Source organism: Condylura cristata, unplaced genomic scaffold (genome assembly GCF_000260355.1).
Source record: "Condylura cristata isolate star-nosed mole 26May11 unplaced genomic scaffold, ConCri1.0 scaffold00010, whole genome shotgun sequence".
NCBI classification, from domain to species: domain Eukaryota; kingdom Metazoa; phylum Chordata; class Mammalia; order Eulipotyphla; family Talpidae; genus Condylura; species Condylura cristata.
Window position 1 is genome coordinate 5,434,603 of NW_004567111.1, and position 27,956 is coordinate 5,462,558.

Here is a 27,956-nt window from a genome sequence, read left to right on the forward strand (position 1 = left end):
GGGAAGACTGGAGGATGATGAACAAGTGAACTGTACGAAGAGAAAATTGGCAAAAGGAGACTCTTTCTATTTTAATCAGACCAAAATCAGGTTTTGAGAATTGGGGTACATCCTGGTGGCGATGACTCAGTACGATGACTCATAAGATAGCAGCGATGGAGAACTGTGGGATATGGATGGCCCAGAGAGTCTCTGCAGAACCGCAAGGAGAACTTGAAGTTCAGTGAGGAAGCTGCTTTCCTGGGGGCGCGGAGAGGCAGGGCTGGGTGCAGCAGGGCAGACCGTGGCCTGCGCAGGCCCCAGCACGGGCTTGGGGACAGTCGTGCGCGGTGGGGAGAGTGTGCTGGAGGCAGGTGTGTGCTAATGTTTTGTGGTTCTTGTGTAGACGGAGCCACTTCACTTGGCGATGGCCAGGTTTTCAAATCACCTTATTACCTACCCTTCATGAAATCAGTCCTACTTTAAAGGATGACATTAAAAATCAGCCTGCCCAAGGAGGAACCAGGCAACGTGCAAATGCTGAACAGTGACACGTGAATAATCTCAAACTGAACCTTTCAGCATAAGAAAGGCCTCCCTTCTTGGGCAGCTGGGTCTGGGAGGTTGCAAAGCAACGCTGAAGCGTGATGTGGTCCAAGGGAAACCAACTTCTGACTGGTCCTACCAAGCTAAAAACATTCCCAACCCCGAAAAAAAACTCTAGTTTTCTTTCTTTTCTTTTTGCTCACTGAAAGCTGAATATGGGTCCCACCCAGTAAGACACTGTACTGATAAATATATTTATTAACATCCTTGTAAAGTCGGCGGGAAGGAATGAGTGCATAAAATGCATAAAGAAATAAAATCATTGGGTTAAACTTACATTTTCAAGACCATTTAGAGCTATGAAGAATGACTAACACAGGAGAGGAAAACTAGTTTCATCCAAACCATCCCACTAACAACAAACAGGCTAAACCCAAATCTGGAGGTCTTCCAGAGAGGTATGACTAAAGTTTCTGGTTTCTCTGACTAGAGACAGCATATGACTTATGATTTACACAAATGCCTCCTTTAAAGAGAAAAAAAATTCTTTCTTTAAAAAAACATATATACCCGCCAGCTTGAAACAAACAAACAAAAAAATACTCTCCTAACACTGTCAGGTGAAACACTGATTTCAATTAAAAAAAAAAAAAATTCACTGACAGGTTTTCTAAAACCCCCCCACCCCCCAAACACTAAATATAATCAGTGCATTTTTTTTTTCCTGTATAGAACATTTTACTTCTTTTTAGTGTTTTGTTTAGTATTTTACAAAAGGGAAGTCACCCGAGACACAGGGGACAGAAGTCCTGTGGAACAAGAGCCATCTGGGACAACCCTGCGACTCGCACCCTGCCCCTCTGAAGGGTGGTGTGTGAGTCGCGCACTTGCCTCACGTTAGTGTCTCCTCCACCATTATCCTCAGCGGGAGAGACAACCTCACACGGAACAGGCCATAACGGAGCTGTGACTGCTGGAAAAGGCAGAAATAGAACACTGACTCAGGTCCAGACGAGCACCTGTAGCAGCGCGTGAAGACACGCTGGGCGACTCCACTGGGCTTCACCTACGGAAGCGCCGTCTCGTCACGGTGGGGCAATACAAGGGAGGGCTGCCCCGGAGATTCATCAGACGCGCGTTCATGGCAGGAGGCCAGCAACACCGGCTAGTTACTGTAAGCGGGGAGAATGCCATGGCTCAGAGGTGTTTACTAACAGTGAGATTAAATAAGCGCCACTTGATCGGGGAACCGCATTCCGAGTATTGTGCGATTCTATTCATTCTTCTGAAACAAGGGGTTTTATGTTAAAAAATCTGTCAAGCTTCTGATTCCTTCAAGAAAGTTACGGCAAGCATGACCTGCTAAGCATGTGCGTTGACAAGACTGTGATTCCAGCATGTAGATTTCAGATCTACAGAGACACAAAGAGATGAAAAGCGCAACCTCCACTCTAGACCACTGAATGAAACTCTGAGGAGCCCGCAAGCACTTAATTTAAAACCAGGGGTCTGAAGACAGAATAAAGAAGATTGGTTCTTAAAACAAGCGAGTCTCGAAGTAAGTTCCAAGAAGGCGAGGGGGCTGCGAGCAACCGACCCACAGAAGACTCTCACAGGGGCACGGCAGAGGCAAAGGCACCTCTCGGAGTCATGAAGCTCTAGGAAAGTATCCGAAAAAGGACTCAGGACGTCACTGCTGCGAGACACCAGCTGCCTGCTGAGACGCAGCCGAGGCTCAGGCCGTGGCCGCCACGCCAGGCCCACGGCGTCCGCGTGTCCACAGGCTGCTCACCAGCTGCCTGTCACGCCGGGTCGCGGGGACGACATTAGGCCTGGGAACGGCTGGGCCCCCTTCGTGTCCAGCTGGGGCCCGCCAGGTGCTCAGGTGGCTTGGAGAGCTCGCAGTGCCTCTCAGCACTGTGGTTCAAAAGCAAATGAGCTGTCTGGGGACATGAGAAAACACGGAGGGAGGTGAAACCCAGTGACTGCCGTCCCCAGAATTTTGGCCAGAAGCACGCTGGTGGGGAATGAAGGACTAAGTCGTCTTGGAAAAGAATGAACCCAGAGAAGGCACATGGGAGCCTCAAGGAAGCAGAGAAAGGAGCAGGCCAAGAGGAAGACAAATGCCCGCACCCCAACACCATTTACCTGGAAAACACTGTGGCAAACCTTGGAATGCAGAGGTAGCTCTCTGGTGCTACACACGTTAGTACGAATCCATGCTGCAGTTTTCTTAGTTTTGTCCAACACAGAAATTAAAGCTGCATCCCACAGACACAAGCTATAAACGTATTTATTTTTACGTAAATTTGGGAGTTCAAGTTGAAGTCACTGGTGGAAAATAAAGCTCAATTTCATGTTCCACCTTTCATTTTAAAATACCTAAGCAGACAGGTGCTTATCAATAAACCACTGAATGGCAGGGCGGGTGAGTGGGGACATGGTGGCATGGGGTGGGGGCTGGCCACATCCTTGGCCTCCTTCCCTTCTTCCTTCTTTGGCCACAGACCCCATGAGTCTTCAGTCAGTTCCACCCCACCTGACTTTCCACTTCGCCTTATTATTTCCCTTGCATGACAGCGTCGCTTCACAAAACAAGCAGAACAGCCTCATTATTTTTAGTAAACCCAACTTCTTCATTTTCTTATTCTTTCAATTTTTTCCTCCTCTGAATTCAACTACTAATGTCACTTAAAACAGCAACACTGGCAGAAGACATGGCTAAAAATTTCACCAAAATTCTGCTGAAAACTGAGAGAAACTAGGCACTTGCATGCCCTCTGTCCACGGAACTGGTCCTTTTCCATCACTAGGGAAGTAGAGCTGAGCCCGAGACAGATGTGGTTAGAATGTTGGAAACAACTAAACATGTCCCATCATCTGCGCGTTTTTCTTAAAATCTCTTCAGAAGGGGTGAGGTGAGGGGGAAGAAGTCACACTTACAAGTCCACTTATGGCTACAATCCAGATGTAGGAACCAGAGGTGAAAAGCTATAAAAGAAAAAAAAAAAAAAAGGCAACTAAAAATGAAATTCAACTGCTCATCATAGTGTACTTATTTTATACCGTAGAACTATATGCATAGTCATTAATGCCGCATATTACATATATTAAACAAAATCAATATACACCAATGCTGTTATTGAAGAGAAAACAATATATTAATTTTCCTTTTTTTCTCTTACAACCAAGTTCTCCACCTGGCCCTCCCCTGTGCAAAGACGAGCAAGAGAAATTCAAGCTTCGTTTTATTTATAAAAAGAATTCACTGATTTAAACTGCATGAAATGCCGCATGTGAAAAATTCTTAGAAATCAACAACATACAAAAGATGTAGTCCCACTCCGTGCGTGGCCAAGTGGCGAAAAGCACATGGCTCTGTCATTCTGCCTTCTGCTCGCGGTCACTCAGCTCCTGGGGGCCTCGGCCATGCGGCCCAGGGCCTGCGCTGCTTGGGTGGGCCGCCAGCCCCCTGGCGTGCCCGCCCGGGGCGCGAGCTCATGACGTCTCAGGGTTGGGGCTCAGGAGAGCTGTTTTCCAGACTATCTGCATCGGGGGCTGTCCTGGGCCTCCTCCTCACGTTCCTACCAGGGAGGCAGCGTGCCGCCAAGCGGCCTCCCCACCCCACCCAACCCTCCCCGGAGGTTGTTGCTGGCGGGGGGCTGTTTATGCTCAGCAGCTGGTGCCCCGTGCCCCAGATGCATTTCTGACACGGTGGCAGGTGAAACCTCAGAGCTCTACAGGTTCATCAAAGACAGACACCAGAGGGAAGAGATGACATAGCTCTGGGGAAAGGGCCGACACGCCTTGCTCTGATGCTGGCTCTGACTTTATTTTTATTTTTTTAAAGATGTATTTATTTATGTAGACAGGAACTGGGGGATACGGGTCAGAGGTGCAGAGGGGTGAGAGGAGTCATCAGAGACAGAGTGGGGAGCAGAACAGGCAGAAGTACTGAAAGACACTGCTGAGGGGAGCAGCGGGAGACAGAAGAAGTCTGCTGCGCCCTCTGGGTCGCTCCCTGGCCGGGGATCGAACTTGTGCTGCAGGGGTGGCGGCGCTCTGACCCGCTGTGCCACCAGGGAGGGCTCTGGCCATGACTTTAAATGTAACCCCTTTACCCTTTGACCCAGCAGGTGTTCTTGTTTAGTGTAAATGAATGATGATCACAAGGGTGAGAATTATGTGGGAAAATACTTGGGGGCCGTTTCCTTCTAAACTGTAATGGATAACATGGCCGACACTCGCATGTGCTGTGTCTCAGTGCTGGCCACACTGTAGGCTCACTGAAGCCTCTGAATCACTCCATGAGGCGAGTCCCAGTGTTTAACTGAGCGGTGATGTTTTCTGCTGGAGGTCACGGAGCTGGGAGGTGGTGGCTGGGCGGCAAACCCGAGTGGCGCGTCTGGCCCGCGCTTACGGCGGGCCGAAGGCTGCTGCGTCTCCCACGCAGGTGAGAGGAGCGTGTCGTTTAACCCCGCCGGGGAAGGCGGCTGCGGCTGTGTGCTCCGTGTGCGTCTGCTCCCGCCGGGCTCCGCGAGGGAGGCACTGCGCCTCACACATCTTTCACCCTCCGCAGCCCTCACAGGGCATGGCGCTCACGCCGTTTGTACTCAAGTGATCCTGCGCGGACATTTTTGCTCGGGTGGCGACAGCTGAAGCCACTCATTCATCACTCACGCCTCCAACGTTCCTGACTTCGACAGCTGTTGTGGGGAGAGCAGACAGGCACAGAGTTGTGCGTGAAGGCCAGGCAGGAGGGCAGGACGAGGCACACGGGAGCTCGGGGGCTGCCGCGGGCGGGGCTGACGCTGGATCGGCAGCCCTGACACCAGTCATCTGCAAACTTCAGATTTTATCAGAAAGTCACTGAGGCATGCCATCGCTACTGTCTGGTATCCACTTCTAACACACACACAATCTCAGAAAAGCCAATTGTGGTAGAGACGTAAATGATGAATTAGTAATAGCAACCAACTGACTTGGCTTTTATCTGCTCGGATTACACTGAACGCTCAACACACTCAACATATTATCTCTGATCCTTTCTTCCCCCTCTGAGCGGATCAGAGAGGTATCAGAAGCCTCAGAGGACAGACAAAGCAAATGACTGCCAGGGCGAGTAGCCAGCGTCCCCTTGGCTCCAAAGACGCCATAATAAACTGAACAATGTTTTGTGCACTAAGATGCTCATTATGGGGAGCTGGAAGGAGCTGCGGCATGCGGCAGGGTCCGAGGGCGTCTGTGGCGTGGCCGCGTCTCAGCTAGCGAGCGCCAGGGCAGAGCGGGAGCTTGGGTCTCCTGGCCCACGTCCAATTTGTTCTGCTTTGGGTTGTTAACATCTTTTGAAAATATTGGATTTATTAATAAAAAAAAAATACTGAACATGCCACAGCAAATCCTAGCAATGAGAATAAAGGGCAGAAAGAAACGATGAGCCCATGTGACTATGAGGGAGGAGAGGGGAGGGTGTACTGGCCTGTAGGTTGAGGCAAGGACAACTTCACGAGAAACGGTTGTACAAGCGATAAGGAAACACCCACCTCAGATAAGCCAGTGATAACACCCAGCAGCAGACTAGAGAAGTTGGAGGAAATGCTAAAGGTTGAAAAGGTGGTGGGGGGGGGGGGTGGGGGCAGGGGAGCGCATCTGATAGCGACCGGTATCCGAGTATCCGGTGTGATGCGTGTGGGATAAGGAATGTCCTGAGCCTGAAGGGTGGATCCAGAGGTCGAGCTAATGTGGTCGCACAGGCAACAGGTGACTCAAAGGTGACATCAAAAGGCGTGAGAGTGAGAGGAAAGTGACAAGTGTGACAAACAGAAAACTCAACAGCAAGCGGGCCGCCCGCCCCCCGCTGGGAGCCCAGCAGAGAGAGACCGGTGGTCACTGGGCATTGGGGAAGACGCTCTCCTGTCATGTCAGTCAGGCGGCAAACACTCTCCTGGTCGTCACGTCCAGCCCCTTAGCAAGCGTGGATGTGCCGGCCGCGCGCTGTGGAGCTGCCGGCGGTACCAGCGGTCGCCAGGCTCAGGCGCTGAGGTGTACCTGCTGTCTTCTGCAGGGCTTCACTCTTGGGAAGCTGTGTTCTCTATAAGTTAATTTCCACAGCGATTTTCCACTTTCCACCTTTTGACTATCCTCCTTTGTTTCCACTCCATACTGTGAGTTTTACAAAGCAGTACACGCAATTGCCTGAGGAAATTAAAATATTTTCCACTGATACAAATTACAGTGAACACCCTTATCAGATTTCTGAAGGCCACGAGCATATTCTAGTAGCACATGTACCCCGATGCGTGTGCTCGGTAACACTTCCTTTGAACATTTGATAGAGATCACGAAGCCAAACTCATGGGAAAAATACATTGTTTGCAAGGAGATCAAATGACAAAAAGACAACCCCCCCCACCCCAACCAAAAACCCCACAGACCTGGTTAAAGAAAGGTGAACGATAAAAATGCATACTGTACCTGCAGCCCCAATATATAAATCAGCGTCTTGTTTGTGATGGACACGGGGCCCAGAATCTGTGCCACCTGGACTCGCGGAATGGAGCGGTAGAACGGGACAAAGAGAGCAAACACGGGAGCCAGGCTGTGGAACAAACAGATCACAGGCGCATGGTGAGTCACGGCACCAACGGCTATGTGAACTTTGGGGAGCGCTGCTTAAAATTTTCCCTGTCTGAAAGCACATGGCCTTACATCCAAGGTGGGTCTCTACCCCTCACCCCTGAGTCACATCTACGCATGTGTGGCGTTTCGCGAACGTGCTGGCCTACGGCTGAGAAGCAGCGCCCTGCGCACGATCACGCCGGGCACCGTGACGGGACACCGCTGCTGCTGGTTTCTCCCATGAGCATCTTCGCGTCGCAGGGACGAGACCGCAGAGGCGACAGCTGCCTCCGCCGGCGTCCTGAGACCGCCCTGTGGATGGAGTCCGAGGCCGGCCTGCCGCACTCGGCAAGGCTCCCCACCCTGCTTTCCCTTCCTCAAATGCCTTCCCCCTTTGGGCTGTTTCAGGCTCGGTTCCTGACAGCTGCGCACACCGCCTCCCCTCTCCAGCATCCCACAACCGTCTGCTCCTGCAGGACCCAGGCCCTTCTAGGGTGCTGACTAAGACGACCAGAGAGTCCCCCTGCCACGAGCCCCAGCTCGGCCACCGGCCATCCGACGGCTTCACCTGGATGTGGACAGCCACCGGTGCCTGTCCACTGGACGCCCTGTTCCTCTCCAGTCCCTCTCATCACTGTTAACTATTTACACTCTTCATGAAACACAGTCCTGAGAGGGTCATACCAGTTGAACCCCCCTTTGCACAGCTGCCACGGGTCCCAGAGCCTGCAATTCTTTCTCGTCGGCCGAGTTTCCCACACCTGGCCCTGCTCCCCGGAAACCTAACCCCCGAAGGTGCTGTGAGGCACGGCAGGCCCGGACACCCGGGTAGCGCCATGGCACCCTCCCGCCTTCCCCGTCCTCTGCTCAGGCTCCCGCTCGCCCTCCCAGCTCTGCTCTGCTCCTCCTGGGTGCAGGTGGCCGCTTCTTCCCCTTCAAAGCCGCCTGGCCCCAGTGTTCAGTGAAAGGCCCAGGCTCCGGGGTCCACCGCCCCTCGGCAGAGCAGTGCCTCACTCAGCAGCTCCCGCCACGGGGCGGGCAGGCGGCACCAGGGGCGGGAGGCGTGGGCACACACCTGCGCCCGCCTGGCTTAGCGCTCCCCTCTCCGTCACGTTCCCTTTTTTGGGGTGAGTGGCATCAGTACCAAGCACGCTTTCTGTGACATAAGAGCCTCTACTTCCATTAAGAAATGCCCTGTCGTTTTCTGAAAACACGAGGCCCTGTCAGCCTTGTGTGGATTTTCCCGTTTTTTAAAGACTGTTACTGCAAACTCATCCCCTGTATCCTCCTGTTCATGCAAGTGAGTGCACACCCGGCCACTGTGCTGATCGGGGCAGCGGCACAGACTCCCCAGGGCGCAAGCCCCAGGGACCACCTGTGTGCAGGCCGGGGCCCCCTGGAGAGAGGATGGGGGTGTGTGAGGGATGTGGACGGCCTGCAAAGGCGCCACACATCGGGGCCCCCACGGCCCAGGCTGGGCGCACCCCGCACCCGGCCCAGGCAGGGAAGCCAAGGGCGACCTCTTGGTTCGTTCCCAGAACACCTGCCACCCTGCTGGCACAGCAAGGAGCGCGCTGAGTGCAGGGCGACGGCATAGACCTGTGTGCCCTCTGTCCCGGGCCACACCGTCACTGTCTGGGCGACTGGGAGAGCTCCCACTACATGGTGATTCGGCGCTGCAGCCCCCAGAGCCCTAGATCGGTCCGTATTATGCACAATCAGACAGCTGAATTAATGACTTTCTTGCTTTCTGAGTACTGTGCACAGCCAGGCAACGTGACGAGACAGCGGCTTGCTCTTCTCATTCAACTGCACACGCTTGTCACTGCTGGGCTTATGTGCCTCCAGTGACTCTTCAGTCACCCCTGGGACCTGCGAGGCCCTGTGTAACCCCAAACCCGCCCTGCACATGTCTGCCCACTGGGCGGTGCCCAGGGGTGCCCCGCCGCTCCTGCCCTCTCCTGGCCGCCTTCCGCCAGACAGTCTCTGCGTCAGGCCGCCTCATGCAACAGAGAGGTCCTCCCTGCCGCCCCCCGGCTTGGCCCGGGGTGCACTCCCTGTTTCCTCTCCCCAGAGCCCCTATCACCTCTCATCTACTGTGCACTTAGCTTATCGCATCTCCCAGACCAGAATGGAAACCCTGTGAGAGTGGGGATTTCTGTGGGGCTTTTCCCACTTTATCCCGCTGTCTAGAACTGTGCCTGACACATAGCGGCTGCTCAATAAATATCAGCTGCGCGAATGAATTTCCCTTTAAAATGGTAAAACCAAACAGCAGAATTTGCCTTTTATTGAAAAAGTCCCTCCCCTCGTTTTTAATGATTTTTTTAAAAAAGATTTCTTTATTTATATGAACTGGGGTATAGGCCAGAGGTGCAGAGAGTGAGAGGATTCACCAGAGAATAGATCAACTGAAATCCACTGCTCAGAGAGCAGCGGGGAGACAGGAGAGGTCTGCCACACCCTGCAGGTCACCTCCCTGGCCGGGGATCGAACTCCTGCTGTGATAATGTCACAGTGCTGCGGTGAGAGGATTCCCCAGAGACAGAGCGGGGAGCAGAACAGGCCGACTGACGGAGTCCACTGCTGAGGGGAGCAGCGGGCGGGCCAGGAGAGGTCTGCTGCGCCACGTGGGTCTGCCGTGCCACGTGGGTCACCTCCGGGGCGGGGATCAAACTGGCACTGGAGCGGCCACAGCTTGGCTCAGCTACGCAGTGCAGCACGGGCCAGGAGAGGTCTGCTGCGCCACCAGGGAGGGCCCCATTGTGCAGTTTTTAACTGATGACTAAACACCAGACTACACAGACCCATAACACAAAGGCAACCATTTCAGTCACTAGTTGTGGAGGTTGTTTTGTAGAAATTTTCCATTGTTATTTCTATACACACAGACTTCACCAAATAATATCACGTTATTAGTCATTGACAATTTTTTTTTTCTTTTTCTTATTTTATCACAACCTCTGTTCTTTAGATTGTCAACAGTAGCTCAGTTTGGCCCCGTTCCGACTGTGAACAGCTCATTACTGGAGGCCCTAATCCGGCTTTGGCATTGAGGCCCAAGTAGGGAAAAGAGGAAAACTGGCTAATAAAGAAATCTGTTCATTCCCTCAACCAACCTCACTGATGTTTACTGAGTGTCAACTACACATTCATGATTGCAACTGGCAGGACTAGTGAGAGGCACTATTGGCTCAGGTCACAGAGCCGTGACGTCACTTCAGCATCATCGGCACCTCACAGAACAATTCCTGCCTAGGGCTGGTTTGTTAGAACACTTACTTGACCAGGCTGCACTCACTGAACAGCCATGACCTCCGTAATAACTATTATTTCAAAGTGAAGAACGGAACCCCGCAGGGTGGTCTTTAAACAAGCTGAAAACTTGTCGGCGGAGATATCTTCATCAATCCAAGGTTAGGCGAATGAGTTTTAGAATAGTCTATCAAATTCAACCACCAACTCATCAAATCTCTGTATTCCCTCTCACAGCATTTTGTCCTCGGAAAGATCTTGGTAATTACTCAGCTCAGCAATTTCAGAGAGGCAGGTGAGGTCCAAAGAACTAGGTGAGTTGCTGCTCTTCTGTCTGACAAGAACCCCAGCATTATAGAAGTGAGTGGGCTCCTAAATGGAGCAGTATCCCGACCCGCAGAAACCACGGGCCATTCTGACAGGAACCTGAGGGCCAAGGGAGGGCCTCTGAGGCCACTGAACTACAAATGCCACTCTCTGCACACAGGCCCCCTCAGCCATCTCACTTCGGCAAGCATCTAATCAAGTGACAGCTTAAGTCTTTCACCACCCTACTTCTGAGAACCATGTGGGTATCTGATTTGCAATCTGCCTCTGGCAACTTCCTCTCCCCATTATTCTCTGGAGACCACCTGTCCTCTTCCCTGCAGACAGCTTCCAAGCACACAAGACTGAGGTGCTTGTCCCTGCCACGGCTAAACAGCCTCAGTTTCCCCACTGACTCCTCTGAGACTGGGGTGCAGACCCCTCAACCTGGGGGCCTGCTCTGAGCCACCTCGGCCGGCCGCCGGCAACCTCTGCAGGGCCCAGTGCTCAGTGGGGTGCAGACCAGGTTAGACACCACACACAGCACCTTTCCTGCTCTGAGCGCTTTCTTTCTAGTCATTTGGCCTCCGAAGAAATTTCATTTTGAGAGCCACACGATGTGGAGGGTGTGAGAGCCAACCCAAACAGAGTAACTACCCGACACTGACGGGCAGGGCCCCTCTGGCGTGTGTGCAGGCACCTGGCTGTAGCAGGAAGGAGTCCTCCTACTTGTGTGTCCCGATCCAGCCGGGCAGCCCCCGCCTGAAGACGCGGGGACATGCGTCTCCTCCATTCGGCACAGGGAACGCGGCCTCGTCCTCAGGAGCTGTTGACAAGCCGCGGAACCAGTAGCTGCCCCAAGTTTACAGGGAGCCAGAACCGACAAGGCTGGCGCTGGTTTCCTTAAAAACCCGTTTTAAAACCATGTTTTCAAACAGAACGTGGATACAAAGCCATATGTAAGACTTTATTCTGATTGAAGTTTATGCCTTCAGTCTCTTTCAAAGAATTTTTTAAATACTTAAATTTTTGTAGAAAAATTCGTGAAGTTCCATAGGTAGCAGCAAAGCATAAATTCCAAGGGGCTTTTGGATAATCATGTAAAAATATCACTAACAAAAATCTCACTTCCTATTTAGAAAAAAAAAAAAAAAAAAACCAGCCCAACAAAAAATCTCAACTGCAGAGGCTGAGCAGCTGAAGCTCGCCCACGTGGCCACGCGAGCGCTCAGACACACACAGAGCCAAAACCTGAGCGCATCGGACTGTCTCCACAGTCACCTGTAATCATCGTGCCAGCCCGCCCACCTCCTCTGCGGCACAGGGGCCCGAGCAAGCCGAGGTAAGGATCAGATTTTACTTTGCAGCAGCTTGTTCTGAGTTACAGGAAATCTGCGAGCAGCCTGAGCCCATCCCGCGCCGGCCCACCTCTGACTCTGCAGAGTAGTCTGTTCTTTTTCTCCTTTTCCCAACAAGCCTGTCTTTTGCCAATGTAAAAAGAAAAGATTTGAAAGCATCATGGAGGGTGTAAAGGGTGTAAAGCTTTGCTAATGATCTGTAAGCACTTCTCACAAAAAATCATGTGTCAGTGATTTTGCTATGGTGAGTGGCATTTTATTATTAGCTAAGTGAGTCTGATTCTGCCAGGAAGATCTTTACAAAAAACTAAGGCTTACCTTGTATTCTGGGGTGAGCTCATGATTATACAAAGGGAGGAGAGAGTGTAAATCAGCAAATAACACCCACATTCCAGGAACTTCAGGATAATTTAATATGGAGGGAAAAGAAAAGGTTACTTTGAAATGGAGCTTTATCTGCACTGCTGCAAGTTATTTAACGGGAACGTCATAGATGTTACCTTTTACTGTATGGCCACATTATGTTTGTAAAAGTCTTGTCTATACTTCTATTATTGATATGCCTTTATACTTTCTATTCTTTCTAAGGCTAGAAAATACCAGTAATAGAATTCTTGAGGCAGTAATTATTTTTTTTAGCTTTCCAATTTATAATTGGAGTTTTCGGTTAACAAAAGTTTTTCCAGTTTTCGTCCTCCCAACCCTGACCGATATACTGGGCTTCAGATTCTCCAACATGATTATTATTATTTTTTTTATTACAAAAGTTTCCAACATGATTATTTTAATTCTGAATGTCAGCTATGACTTTGTTGTTAAAAAAAAAAAAAGAAATCTGCTTTTGATTTACTTGGTGATCAGTAAAGCTAAACACAACTCCGTCTATACTTTTAGGATTTTTATGTGCTTAAAAAAATACCAGAACAATGCACTCTAGGCAGTGATTTGCCAGAATGTGTGCCCAGACTGAACTGAGGGTGGTAGACACTGGGCAAATTACAAGATGCGAGGAGGCCAGAAGTGCGTGCTTTCCCTCTGGGGATGAGCTGGGCTTCTGGGACTCAACTTCACTGCATGGAATCCTCACTCGCCTGCTCACCACTCATGTGTGTGAGAGCGGTGCTGGTGATGACTTCTGGAAATTACTTTCCTCTGGCTTTGGAGTGCTTATCAGGAGTGGGCCCAGCCATGTAACGGGACATATACCAGTATAAGTGGCTATCTGATTTTCACTCTTGGGCGTACCTTCCAGGCACTTCCCAGACAGCTACTACAGCTTGCCCACAGGACGTTTTGTCTCTGGGGTGAAAGGTTGCATGAGATAAAATCAGCAACTTCCAAAAGAAGGCTTGCTTTTAGAAAAGCGCTGTCCACCGCATAAAGGGAGCAAGGGGTGCTTTTCTCCCTGCTGCAGAGAAGCCTCTACGGGGCTGTTGAAAGGGCCTAGAGCAGGCACGTGTTGAGGACGGGATGTGGCTGTGGCCCCGAGCAGTCTTAGCTTCCCAAGAAGCCTGTGAGGCGCCGGGTGACAGAACGCATGCCAGAGCGGTCTGAAATTTCCAGAGGTGACCAAGATGCCTGTGGTGCCTGGAACCCCCAGAGAAAATACACTTTTTGCCAATATCTGCAAACACCTGAAAAGTAGTTTTAGCGTAAGTTAATACCACAAAAACCATCCCAGGTAGTCACCACCTTCTTCCAACAAATTTCAGGCCAAACTGTACTGCAGATGTATGGTTTAAAACGGCAAAATCTAAATTCATTTCTAGAACCCACCACAAATAAATCCGTAAGCTCCTTTACTGAAATCAAACGCATGCCCGGGCTTCCCTCCCCACCCCGTGCTCCTCCTCCGCTCCCCCTTCCCAGACGGGGAGGAGCCAGCACGTGTTCCTTTGCCTGGTTTGTATGAGTCACACCAGGGGATGGAGCGAGAGACGACAGCTGGCACCGAGTGGATTCGGGAGCCGCTGCCTGACCTGGACCCTGACCCTTGACCCGTGACTTTCTGCAGGTCACGCAGGTGCTCTTGGGCTCAGCTTCACTCTGAGAAAGAGCTGTGGGTGTTGAGAGGGGCCAGTGAGCGATGTCAGCAGAGTGCCTGGCCTGGTTACTGGGGTTTAGTGAAGGCCCCGGGCTGAAGATCAAGGCAGGCAGCTGGGTCTGTTATTCCCAAATGGCTATTCACTGAGCACCAGTCAGAGAGAACAAAACTAACACCACACTCGCAGGTCTGCATAGGCCAGTGATGAGAAACAGGTGACCACAGACGTGACCGCAGAGACAGGGCCCTAGCGAGGCCGCCACGCTGCCTTCCTGGTACAGCTGGTGGGGGAGCGGGAAAGGGCACAGTCAGAAGCTTCCAGAAGCCGCTGACTCTCTAGGAAGACCGAAGGGAAGCAGACACGGAGGACGGGACCAGGAAGGGAAGGTCAGACGGAGGCTGAGTTGGGAGCGAACACAGGACGGCAAGACTCGAGCGGCTGAGAATAGCGGCAGCCGAGGCTCTGAGGGCAGGCAGGGGCCGGACGCCCAGCCAGGAGGTGGGCAGGGCCCCGAAGGACACTGTGTGTCCTCCTTCGCCCGGGGTGCTCAGGGAAGTGGACGAAGGGTCCGCGTGGGGGTGGGCAGTGTGAGGACCCGTGTGGGGGAGGCCTCGTGCGAGGGGCAAGAGCACCTCCGGGAGCTGGTCAGGTGGCGCAAAGGGCAGGTGGCAGCCGCACAGACGGGCGACGCCTGGTGCTGAAGGGGCCGTGAGGTTGAGGCCCAGGACGTGCCGACGGGGGGAGCAGCTGCGGGGACAGGGCCTCCTGGACCTCACGATACCGCTCTGGGGGAGGACTCGCAGCAGCCGCTGGAGTTCTTATCCATACAATCAGGTGCTGAATGACTGATGAATTTCCAGAGACAGCAGAGACAATGCCTAAAGCCTGACACCTGCTTTCTTTGAGTAGAAAAGATATGCTGTGTTTTCATAAACGTTTGTGGGGACACGAGAGGGCGACGGTGACAGACTCAGGCCTTCGGGACAAAGAGCCCTCATGCACATCGCTCAGTCAGTGACCCTCACACAGGTCAAACCGTGTGCTGGAACTCGGGGGCGGGAGCGTGACGGTGGCGCTTCTCTTGTCTGTGTGCTGTTCCCAAACGTTACGCCATGTGACTTGAGCCTCCCAAGTCTCCACCTCCTAGCCTTCACCTCTGACAACGTGCAAACCATGCTAGTCCAGGCCAGCGGTGCCACACGAGAAGTAACAAGTCAATGAAAGCTGTAAGGAAAGTAGCGGGAAGAGGTGAAACCCCAAGTATGCAGTGAGGTCTCTAACCTCGTCAGTCAAATGTCAGGTACCTTCACTTTCCGCCCTCCCTGACACACAAGCCCACGAGAGCTGCAGGGGCCGGCCACTGGCTTTACTCCACTGCAGATCAGGACGCGGCTGCCTCCTGGAAACGACACTGCGCGGCCCTGAGGGGTGCGGGGCCTGGCTCCACCGCAGGGTCACAATCCCACAAGCCAGGAGGCCCCAGCTGGCCCGGGGCACCACCACGGAGCGGCGCCTCTCTGGACAGTGCTCCTCAAATCCCTTCTGAAAATGACCCCGGGCAGGGGCAGCGTGGCATTTAGGACTCGGAGCGGGCTGGGGAGAAGTCACCAGGGATGCAGGAGGAGTTCGGGGCTGGGTGCCGGCCGGAGCGGCCACGCGCGGGCCAGGGAGTGCCCGGGGCCTCCCACCCACCAGCGGGACGGCTGGCCGCCCCCTGCCCAGCAGACGGGCGCCGGCGCCGGGCCACACTGGGGGCTGCCATGTCAACCCCGCGAGGGGAAAGGCTGAGTGCTGGCAGGTGTGTGAACCGGCCCAACTCCGAGGTCCCTGTTTGCTCCGCTTCCACAACAAAGAGGCTTTTTCATGACAAATACGAAACCAGGTAACGGGAGGAAAGGGCACTGGTTTCTTCTTTTGTGTGGTAAGTTGGCGCTGAGCAGCCCGGCCGGAGCCTGCACCTGTCTGCTTCTCCTCTGTTACTCCAGGTAGCTCTCCTCTCCCCCAGGGCTTCTCTTCACCCCCACGCCTCCCCGGGCCTCGCCCCACTTTCCCTCTGTTCAGGAAAGCGGCCAACGGCCTGCCTACCAGCCAGAGGGAGGGCAGGTCGCCTAGCACTGTCCACACAGCGGCAGCTCGCCCACGCCTGTGACCGGCGGGCTGAGAGCCAGCACACCCACTGTGGGTCCGAGCCCCACTCGGCCTCGAGCAAGCTGGGCTTTGGAGAAGTCACCTGTGAATTATCACCCAAGTCATTGCCGAGGCCCTCATGTAGACAGAAGGGCTCGAAGGTCAAGCCCTTTTCATGTAAGATGCTCACGAGTAAGGGAGGGTCTGAGTAGTAGAGGGAAAGGGAATGTTGCCAAAACCTTAAGCCCTGTGAAAAATCACGAAAGCCTGCAAGTTGGTGTCCAGAGTACAAATGACAAAGAGATCCAGGCAATTTCCCTAAGTAGTAATACAAGAATCTTTAAATAGAGGGAGAGGGGCTTTTTCCTTTCTGTGGCCAGAAAGAACTTGCCGGTTCATGTCAACATGTCCGGTTATGCAAAAACGAGAAGACCATGTCAGAAGAAACGTTATCTATTAGTCATGAAATCAATTCCAGAGAGAACCATACACAGGCCCACTGTAAAGTGTCAGGAAATTGACTTGAGAGGCTGCTTCGCAGCAGGAGAGTTTGCTATTTACAACTGGGATGCAGCAAGGCCTCTCAGAGCTTTGTGGCTTTACCGAGACAAAACTGTACGGTCTGCTTTGCTTCTTATGAAAAAGACCAGCGCATCGCAGAGATGACTGGCTGGGAGCCTGACCCCTGCAGAAGGCACCTGGGAGGCTGTGGACACTGAGCCTCACCCCAGGCAGCAGCTGCCGCTGCTCTCCTGTCCCCTGGACAGCTGGCCCATGCCTCTGGGCGCGGGTGTTCAGGATCGCTTGGGGACGGGCGTGGCTTTTCTTTAATTTTTAAAAAATTTATTTATTTATGCATGCAGGAAAGGGAGTGTAGGCCAGATGCCGGGGTGGAAGGTGTGAGAAGAGTCCCCAGAGACAGAGTGGGGAGCAGAACAGGCCAAATGCTGCACCCTGTGGGTAGTGCTGGGCCTTAGCCCCCGTGCCACCGGGGAGGGCGTTATAAAGATACACTTCTTATGAATAAAAGTACTCTATGGGAAAAAAGACTTAGAAAATATACTCCTCTGTGCTCTTCCCTAGGCAGCAGAGTCACAAACCACAGCACTTCCAAAGTGTAGTGAGGTGTAGCTACTCTAAAGGACAAGGCAGAGGCTGGTGCCTCACAGTGCTGAAATGTCAGATACGTAAAATACATTCAAAACTAGACCGAAAGGAAGGAAAGAACTAGACAGATAAGGGAAAGAACCACCCTGGGGAAAAAAAAAAAAAAACGATTAGAAGAGGAATTGGTGGCGGCCAGCGGTGGACACAGGACACTGAGGGGGGAGCAGCCGCCTGGCAGGTGCGCGGGGAGCGCAGGCAGCTGCCCAGACCGGCCCCTTGCCCGCCCTCAGTCTTACAAGTGTGCAGAGGCACCTCGTTTCCAAGACGCAGCCCGCAGGGGCTGAAACTAAGCCACCGGCAGGCGAGCTGCACCCTGGGGCAGCCCGAGGAAGGTGTGAGGTAGCGTCTCTGAGGGAACATGGTGCACAGCATGGGCTGACACAGGCTGGGTGAGAGTCAGGACACGGAAGGATTTTCCTCTTAGTTTGGGAAAGATAAACTTAACTAAAACTAGAGCATCAGTAACAGGAGAGACCAGCGCACGGCCGGGCGGGAGCCGGCGGAGCGGACCGCCAAGGAACCGGCCTCAGGGATCACAAGCCACGCAAGTGATCATGTTTCTAAGCAGCCTGGCCTCTCCTCACCCAAGGCCCTCCGAGCCCCCAGGGACAAGTCTACATTTGCCAGCGCTGCCCTAGACTCCGGGCAAGGGTGGGCAGCAAGGTGGCCCCCAACAGGCTCCCTTAGTGTCCCGGGACTCGGTGACCCTGGTTGGGAAGGCCCTCGCTCTGCTCCGGTGGGAGCCCCGCGGTCTGGGGAGAATGTCCTCTGGCTTGGGGGAGCAGCGGCAGCGGGGCCTTCACAGGCGAGGCTGGCGCTGAGAGCCGGCACTGCTCTTCAACCCCAAACTCTCAGTTCTTCCAGTCTGCCCTGCTCGTGGCCCGGCCTGGGGCCACGGTGAAGCCAGGTCCGGCTCCGCCGAGCTTCGACCTCTGCAATGCTCAGTCTCCTGGTGCGGAAGCTGCAGGTTTAGTCTCCTGGCAAAAATGAACGCGCAAGTCTGCAAGTGGGCTACCTTAGAAAGTCTGTCAGATGCCACGGCTTCTGCAAGAAAAGCTGACCTTTAAAAAAATCATTTTCCTCAAATTGAAAAAAAATTATCCGCCTATTTACTCCCGTCACAATCCATTCACATCGAGTGGATTTTTTTCCCCTCAGCCCTGTGTTTTAAAGACATATTCCATGAATTTGCTTTGAAATACTCCTCAAAATGAAACACACGTGATGTTCAGAGAAAAGGGTTTTTTTCCCACAGAAATCAGATACCTAGAAGAAGTTTCTAATGCCTCTCCCTAAGCTGCAGCCCTTGCCTGGAATGGTCTTTCATGCCTTGTTCTGATCTAAGTTCTTGAAAGTTATTCCTCACACGAGCCCTTCTGAACACGGAATGACATTTCTTTCTACTTCTATTCCACAGCTGTAATTCCCAGATTTGCTTTTCAAGAATCACTCCATTCCCCCCCCAGTACAAAACTTAAATTCGTACTTGTTAGGTTTTGCTTTGTTTTCCATCTCATTAATTTTTGCAATGACTTTTTATTATTTGCTTCTGCTTTCATAACTCAGTTCTTTTTTGGCTTCTGAAGTTGTATAAATCTAATTAATTTGCGCTGTTATTTCTTAACCATAAGTTCCCTATTAGTATGTTTTGGAGACTGTAAACTTATGTTTTTATTGTTGATGTGAGCTGCTATAATGTTTTTCTGAAAGTTCTGTGATATCTCTGAAGATCGATGTCGTACGAGGTCAAATTTGCAAATAAAGCTCATGTGGCTTCCGCACAGATTTTTACGTCAAGTTGGGTCAGTTGTCTGAGGCTCCCACCTCTTTTTTATCTTTCCGACTCTAATGAAATGTGCTTAAAAGCTCCCGTTACAGTTGTCTATGTGCCAATTTCTCCTTTAAACTGTCAAAGTTTGCTGTGACCAGACAAATCCACTGGTTATTTTTATTTGTGGCTTTTTCTTTTTAATGTTTTAGTGACCTCTTTCTCCCTATGAATAGCAAATATGCCTTGAATGCTCCCTTTTCTGGTGTCAAATGTGCTACTCCGGCCTCCCACGGCTGGGAGCTGCCTGCTCTGTGGCTTCCTTGCCTTTATTTCCAGCCTTCCCAGATCATGGCAGTCACACGCTCTTAAACCTCTGGAGCTGGGGTGTTTGAAAAACCCAAACTGACAATCTCTGTCTTTTAACAGTGGAGTCTACTGCTTACGCCTGTGGTGACGCGCCTCTCGTCTCCTGTTTTGTGTTTTCTATTCATCATCCTTATACTGTGCTTTTTTCTCGCCTTCTTCCTATTAAACACTTCGACCCCCACTTCTGTTCCCTTGTGCTCTAGGCTGTATTTACCTCACCGCCGACCCTGTCAGTCTGTACGTGCACCTGAACGTACCTCGGAAACGTCTCTGCCACATTAGCAGCTCACATCAACAATGAAAGTAGATCACCCACGCTGGCTGCTCCCACCATATTCTCAAGACTGCCAGAACTCAGTGAGGGGAGGTCTCCCCCACTCAGGACAGTGGTCAGAGACATCCATGAGCCTCGACACAGGGGGGCCAGGGTCCTTTTCCTTCAGGACACAGCAGCAGCAGCGCCAGCTACCCTGAAATCTTCCCTTCAGTTTGGTGGCTTTGCATACAAAAACACTGTATCAGAAAATTTTTTTTTTCTAAACGTAACCTCACAGAACTTACTGCTCTGCTCTTTTTCAGTTTTATCAAAGTTCACCCTCCTGTTTGGAGACTGATAGCAGGCATTTTCTACTTTTCTACTTATGACTTGAAATTTCATGCTAACATGATTTCTATCAAGGAAAAGAACTAGAAATAATCCAAAGGTTCACCTAGGGAGCAGACACCGTGGAACCTCTTCCAGATGTCCAAGCCAGATCCGCCTGCTAACACACCACCCGCTCTGTACCGGTGTGGGGGGTGCTGGGGCACCGGGGGTGTGAGTTTCCACCACACAGACATCAGCAATTACGTTGTACTCCTGGAATCAACGTAATGTCACATCAGTTATGCCTCAGGGTAAAGATCTTCATGCGACACATACGGGCCAAGGGACGCCCGTATCTAATCCATGCAGATGCCAAATGAGTCATGTGGACGGAAAGCCCCACCCCTGCGACACTCACCACCACGTGCAAATGCAGGGCTGTAAGCAGCAGGCCTCAGTGGGGTGCTTGGAGGGGAAATACAGCTCAAAATTAATTTAAAATTTTCCTTCTGGAAGAAGCTGAAACTTTTCTTTCTCCTCTTCCCTGTCATTAGGGCCAGTCATCACTGCCTTCTTCTTTTTTAAAATAAGCCCAAATTTCGGTTCCTGACAAGGTCAAAACATGCTTCTCAGATTTTATGGGTTAACACAAATCAGGTCACTGCGTGTGGTAAGCTCATATTCCCCTACATAAGTGTGTGACTGATTTCATTTCCTGGCAGTGATGTACATTTGGGAAAAAAAAAGAAAGAAAAGTCGAGCTGAATTTCAGTGAAAAAGCAGTTTTATGCCTGTCTGAAAGGTTTGTGTGCAAGGGGGTGCTTGGCCTGACTTTGTTCTTTACCAGACAGTGATTCAGAAAAAGGAAGGTGGGACGTCTCTGCCTTCGGGGTTAGCACCTTCCCTCTCGTCACAAAATCGCGTGAGGTTGGCCTCGTGAGGGGTCCTAGTTCCTTGGCCAGCATTTTGCCTAAATCATCAGTTGTGTGAACAAAGACCTACACTCTACTCTCTGTTCTTCTGCGAGCATGAAAGTCCCATCCCACGTGACACCTTTTACAAGTTATATTAATTCTGAAATTAAAAAATTAGACCTTACGCAGGCAGCTCCCACTGCTTTTAGCTAACACTGCTGTCAATTAGAAAACACCCTTCTTGGCTTTTTCTAGAGGCCCTGGACGCTGCTGAGGGACACAAACATGGACGACAACCTCACCGCCTTCTCCCTGGCGCCTCCGGGCAGCGACTGCGACCTGTACGCGCACCGCAGCGTGGCCAGCGTGCTGATGCCCCTGCACTACAGCGTGGTCTTCGTGGTCGGGCTCGTGGGGAACGTGCTGGCCTTGGTGGTCATTTTCTCAAACTGGAAGAAGATCAACTCTACGACCCTCTACGCAACAAACCTGGTGTTCTCTGACATACTGTTCACCACCACGCTGCCCATGCGGATAGCCTACTACGCCATGGGCTTCGACTGGACCCTGGGCGAGGCTGTGTGCAGGGGGACCGCGCTCCTGTTCTACATCAACACGTACGCGAGCGTGAACTTCATGACCTGCCTGAGCGTCGACCGCTTCTTTGCCGTGGTGCACCCGCTGCGGTACAACAAGATGAAAAGAATTAAATATGCGAGATGCATTTGCGTGTTTGTCTGGATTCTCGTACTTGCTCAAACCCTCCCACTACTCCTGACGCCTATGTCGAAGCTGGAGGGGGACAGGACCACGTGTATGGAGTATCCAAACTTTGAAGAGACGAAAGGGCTTCCCTGGATGCTGCTCGGTGCCTGTTTCATCGGCTACGTGCTGCCGCTCGCCATCATTCTCATCTGCTACTCGCAAATCTGCTGCAAACTCTTCAAAACTGCCAAGAAGAACCCGCTGACTGACAAATCTGGTGCCAACAAAAAGGCTCTCAACACAATCGTTCTTATCATCCTGGTGTTTGTCCTCTGTTTCACCCCTTACCATGTGGCGATCATTCAACACATGGCCAGGAAGCTTCTTTTTCCTGATGTCCTAGAGTGCAGCCAAAGACACTCATTCCAGATTTCCCTGCACATCACAGTGTGCCTGATGAACTTCAACTGCTGCATGGACCCTTTCATATACCTCTTCGCATGTAAAGGGTACAAGAGAAAGGTGATGAAGATGCTGAAACGTCAAGTCAGCGTGTCAATTTCCAGTGCCGTGAAGTCAGTCCCCGAAGAAAACTCTCGGGAAATGACAGAAACGCAAATAATGATACACAGCAAGTCTTTAAATGGAAAGTAAAGAGAACGAAACTTTGGATCTAGAGTCAAAGAAACTCTACGAGCCATTCTGCAGGACCTTTGATAAGGCGAGAAGACTGTCCGACTTCCAAGTCGGGACCTTTTAGATCCCTTACCGGGCTCACTTTCTCGTCTCCAGCTTGGATGTGAAGCGACGCATCTGTAATTTTTATACTTTGGAACAACAGAAAGCAAAGTTCAATTTGCAAACAGCCACCAAAAGTGTGGTGACTTAAATAACTCAGCACAGCCAGAAAAGGTTTGAATTCCTGAAAAATTTAATCATTCCAATTTCCTGCCACTGCCCTGGCAAGAAGAGAGACTGCTAAGCCTGGGCACTGCCAGTGTAAAAATGTCAATACCGTTATAGCTGTTTTTGGGGGGAGGGGGCTAACATATTTCTTCCATCCATGTTTCTTTCACCTTAGACTTTATCTCCTCAACGACACAGCTGGTTTTGTTTTGTTCGGCACCATCAGATTTTGTTTCAGATAACTCTCTGGAATAAAGCGCAGGATGCTACACATTCTGAGTACGTCCCTCCGTGTTCACCGGCAACTATGAGCAGAAGTCACAGGGGGAAAGTTGGCAGGCAGATTTGGACAGCAATAGTATTAAGGGGTGGTGAGGCGGCACTGAGCTCTCCGTGGACAGCCGGCCAAGAATTTAAAGGTCTCTGCCAGCGGCCAGCTGGCTGCGTATGGGGGTACCCCCCAGGACGAGGGGCGGCTGGCTTAGTTCTTCCTGGGAATAAAAATCTATGCAAACATGCTTGTTTTTTTCTTGGGTCTCTAGAGAACCCTTTCTTTTTTACTCACGTCGGAAGTACTGTTTCACTAGTTTGGGTTTACCAGAAAGAGCGGGGAGGAGGGGAGGAGGGGTGCAGTTGCCGCTCGTCTGCGTAAGATCAGGAGTCAAACGCGAATGTGGAGTCCCCAGGACTCTCGAGAGCAGGGCGCACGCCCTAGGTGACGGCCACAGCCTGAGGAGCATGACCTCCGAGGCAGGGTCACCCTGGGGCCAGCTCAAACTGCTGGACCATCCCCCAAACTAACCCAATACGGTACCTATATAACTAGCACAGACACCAATTTTGACAATGGAACATAAAAAAGTAAAACGTTAACTCACGACTCATACTTCAAGTGTTTACTAGGTAGATCCAGGAATAGCTTCTTTTGAATTCCTGCTTCCTACTTGATTTGTCAGTTCAACATTATTTCCTGAGTTCTTCCATACTTGTATCAAATTAATTCCACAAAAAAGGAGGCCTCCCTGGTGGTGCAGGGCTCCAGTCTTGACACTATGAAGTTGCCTGCAGTCCCTGCAGCACGAGTTCGATCCCCGGCCAGGGAGTGGCCCACAGGGCGCAGCAGACCTTTCCCGTCTCCTTGCTGCTCCCGGCAACAGTGGATTTCGGTGGATCCACCTGTTCTGCTCCCCACTCTGTCTGTGGGGGAATCCTCCTGCCCCTGACTTCTATCTACACCTCAACTTGTATGCATAAATAAATAAAATACACCTTTACTTTCACAGAGTACCTGACCTTAACGGGCACCTATGACAGAAACCCGTGTGGTCCTCGGAAGCCCCGATGGGGCCAGGCCAGAGCCTTGGGCCACCCCTTCACGCCACCAGTCAGCCCTCCCAAGTGAAGGAGGAAGGGCAGGGCCGCCCACCATCATCCCACGCCTGAAGCGACGCGCCTGCGGAAGCTCTCCGGGAGACGGGCGCCGCCGCGCCATCCCGCGAGCTCCGCCGCCCACAGCCACGCGCGGCTTCGAGCAGCGTCAGCCTCCGTGCTGCGGGGCCGGCGCCCAGGCCCGTCAGGCAAGGACGCCGCGGCCTCACCACCTGCCCCAGGAATAGCGTATCACGCCGCCACGCCACCAAGCAAAGACGCGGTTCCACCCCACCGCCAGAAGCCCAACTGCCAAGAGGTAAACTGTAAAGCCTGCCCCAACCAGTCTTACCCGAGTCGGCACTCTTGCTCGCCCCTCGGCTCTCTGCTCTCCTCCAAAGGCCATCCTGCCTCTTCTCAGGCCCCTGGCCCGGCAGCGCGGCCCTCTACTGGCTTACACTCGGTTCCCACTGGCGCCCTCAGGAGCAGGTGGGGCGGGACCAGCACCCACGCGGCGCATTCCTCTGCCCTCCTGCAGGAGAAGGAGGCGGCCTGCTACCTAACACAGTGGAAGTCATAGCTCTGGTGTCTTCTGTACGAGTTGGGGGATACCCAGCCGATTTCACCTCCCAGGGAGCTAGAACCCCTCTGGACCTCTTCCAGCAGAATTGTTGGTTAAGTAAAAGGAAAAACAACCCACAAACCTCAAAGCTAGTTCGATGGAAACCAAATTGCATCGTGACAGCGCAGAGCAGACACAGCAGCACACGCTGGCCTTGATGGCCACACAGGTGTAGGAGGGACTCAGCAATTACGAGGCAGTCCATACTCCTGGACCGTCTCCCTGCCCCCATCCTGTCTAGTGGGTTGAACACACAGAATGCCCACATTCCATAAAGAAACTGAGGTTCAGGAAAGGCTCCTGTTGGCATCTGGAACGGAACCCTGATGCCAGAGCCTGGCCAGAGGGGACACCCGAGTCACAGCAGGGAAAGCATTGGCAGGCTGAAGCGTCTCAGGCCAGGCCAGGCCAGGCGGGACTGCCTAAACCTTCAAGGGAACAGGTGAGGAGGCTGTAAGCTCAGCCAGGGGCGAGCGGACAGGCTTCACCTGCCCCACACACCGCCGCTGCGGCGGAATCTGGCCCGCGGAGGGTGCTCCGACACTCATCTGATTGAACGGCAGCTTTCGTACCATTACTAACAGAGCTGGAGAGCTTACTGAGACATCAGGGAAGTTCTTAATTGTGCGATGAAATGAAAAGAAGCCCCTCAAGCGCTCAGTGACCTCGGCTAAGGTGTGTCGCACGCAACGGAAGACTGTTACCCTCCGCGGCCCTGCAGTTTAAACCAGACGCACCAATGCACAGCTAATCCCTCCAGAGCCCCTTTAAATCTAGAATCAGAACTATGTTTTACGTGGAGATCATTTTATATTTCAGGAGGCAGGTGTCATGACTTCTACTTAAATCAATAAAAAGTACCAGGCAATTTTTAAAAGGGGAAGCACAGAGCTTAAATTAGCCCATAAAATGATCTATTTTGGTCACTTTTTAGGCCACTGTAGTTTGTTATTCTCTGTAAAGCTGAAAACAGTGCTGTGACTACTCAGGTAAGAAGGAGACGAAACGCCCGAGGGTTTGAAGCGGGCTGGGGGCAGCGCGGCCCCTCCGGAATCCAGAGGGCCGATGCCCACGAGAGCTGCTGCCATGCCGCTGAAAAGTGGGTCGCTGGAAGATCACCCCTGCACGGCTGCGCCCGAAAGCTCCACCTGCCGAGGACGGCTGCTGTGGCGGCACGGTGCTCTCCGAACACCTGCCGGCTTCACCTCAGCTGGCCTTCAGACGTGGGCCCAACGTTGTCTGTGAAGAGGGAACCGGCAGGACAGCCACGTGGAGAGGCGGAGCCGGGAAGGAGTCCAGCCCACCCATCTGGCCGTGGGCTGCCGCAGGCCAGGTCGGCCCATGGCCTTCCGACCCTCCTGGGCTCCGCGCCCCTCACACATCAGGGCCTCAGTTCCCCCTCCCCGCGGGGGCCCTGCCTTCCCAGACACTCGCTTACTGTCTGCTGCCTGCACCGCTGCCTCCACCCCGGGGCTGAGCCGGGAATCCTTCTTGGCTTCTCTGGCCTTCCACTCTCTCTTGCCCACATTTTCTTGCCAGTATCATCATCTGAGTCCAGATACTTCTGTCCCCCTGACCCCTCAGCTAGAGCCAGAAACCTTATTAGCCTTCCTTTCTGCTGCTATACTGGAACGAAATTCAAGGAGACGAAACTGGTAAGGGTAGCATTTATACTTGCTACTAATTCCAAGGCAGAGGGCCCTAAGCCCTGGTATAAAAGCTCATTCAAATCTGCCATATGTTTGTGAGGTTTAGCACTCTACAGGTATGTCATAGAGATGAGGAGTAACGCACCAGAGAGAGGTTGCGTGACTTGCCCGAAGTCACACAGCTAGTGAGTGGAGGAAGCCAGGTTCCCCGCTATGGCAGTCTGGCTCCAAAGCCCGCACTCTTCATCACTATTTCTTTTAAATGAGTAGAAAATATATTCTCGGTACTGACAGAGCCTTGGAGGAGACATTTACTGCTCACTCAATAGCTTCGAGTTACTCTGAGGCACATGTGACCCTAAATGGCCAACAGTTTGGGGCAAAAGTGACACATGTCACTTCCAGGCTGAGGCATTAAGGAATATTCCATCCCGCTGTTCTCTCCTGCATAGCTCCTGCGACGTTCTGGATGGCGAGACCCTTGTCAGTCTGGGGGTGAATAATTGGAGAACTCCCCACTGCCATTCTCTGCCCAGCCTTGTGGCCAAATAGAGCAAGCACCTGTACTCAGTCACTGAGATTTCTGGGTTAGTTTGTGGCTAAAACATAAACTAGCCTGTTGTGATTCATACAGTGTTAACCTACTTAGAAAGAAACAGACCAATCCGCAGAGAGTAAAGCAAAGACGGGCAGACACGGCCCAGTCCTCCCAGCAAACACGCATCATCCTCCAAACCCCAACTTGTGCCGTTTCATGTTCAAAGACTGAGAAGAGCCCCGCTGAGTGTCCACACTTTCAAGCCCCTCCAACCAGCCTCCCTCCACTGTCCTTTTAGGTTTACTAAAGAGCACACTAATATTTGTTTCTCACTGGCTGGCTGATTTTGCTTCCTTGGCTTATTTTTCAATTCACACCCTAATTGTGCCTCCTCCTTGAATTCTCTGAGTTCTCAAGGCCACCCAGCTTCCTTCCTTGACTTATCTAGCTTTTATAGTCAGAACCGCACGGTCTTAGCTTCAGATGCATCTATTATCTTATAACAAAGGAAGAGAAGAAGCACATCGTGGCCTAGTTCTGGTCTGACAATCAGCTACATCGTTCGGTTCAGTCTTAGCTTTTCTAGATTTCGGCCTTCTCATCCGTGAGCTGTGAGTGTTAGATAACAAACATGCTCTGCCACTGTCACCACTGAAGGCCTACTAGTTCACGTGCATTCTTCTCTGATCCCTCAGTGGAATCGTAAGCTCCACCGGGCGGACACTGGGTGACCCCTTCCTATTCTGTGGGGCGTGGGGGTGCAGAATCGAGCACCAAGATCATGCTCCAGAAATAACGGCTGGTGCCACGGCATCAAACATTAGCTAAGCGCCATGTGATTTGTACCATTAAGATATGATGGATTAGAGGTTTATTATTGCACGTTTCAGCTCGTTAGGAAGCAACAGCTAACTAAGACAGACTTAGCATTGGAATAGTCATCACAGAAAATCTGCCAAGAAGTTTTCTTCAAAAAATAAAGTTTTCTGTCGAGGGTGTGAGAGGAAGGCCTCTAGCTTTCCTTCTGCCACCCGTGAGCACCATATGTAACTCATCCCTAAAAGGTCCATCCAGGGGCTTCAAACTTAGAGAAACTGCAACACACCTGTGCGGGGGGGGGGGGGGGGGGG

The 27,956-nt window shown here is 52.1% G+C and overlaps 2 protein-coding genes across 3 annotated transcripts in view; one reads left to right on the top strand and one right to left on the bottom strand.

Moving 5' to 3' along the window:
- UBAC2 (UBA domain containing 2) overlaps window positions 1–27,956 on the bottom strand; it is a 111,535-nt gene that overhangs the window by 30,665 nt on the left and 52,914 nt on the right. Inside the window, exons 5-6 of one of the 2 annotated variants that reach the window (XM_012723283.1) lie at window positions 7,000–7,123; window positions 3,469–3,516 (exon numbers count right to left, since the gene is read on the bottom strand). In XM_012723283.1, the coding sequence (XP_012578737.1) occupies window positions 3,469–3,516; window positions 7,000–7,123 (172 nt within the window). The remainder of the gene's footprint in view (window positions 1–3,468; window positions 3,517–6,999; window positions 7,124–27,956) is intronic. The other variant, XM_012723284.1, reaches the window with a different exon arrangement.
- GPR183 (G protein-coupled receptor 183) lies at window positions 21,324–22,397 on the top strand. The gene has a single exon (XM_012723147.1). It carries the CDS (start codon window positions 21,324–21,326, stop codon window positions 22,395–22,397), a length of 1,074 nt encoding a protein of 357 aa, XP_012578601.1.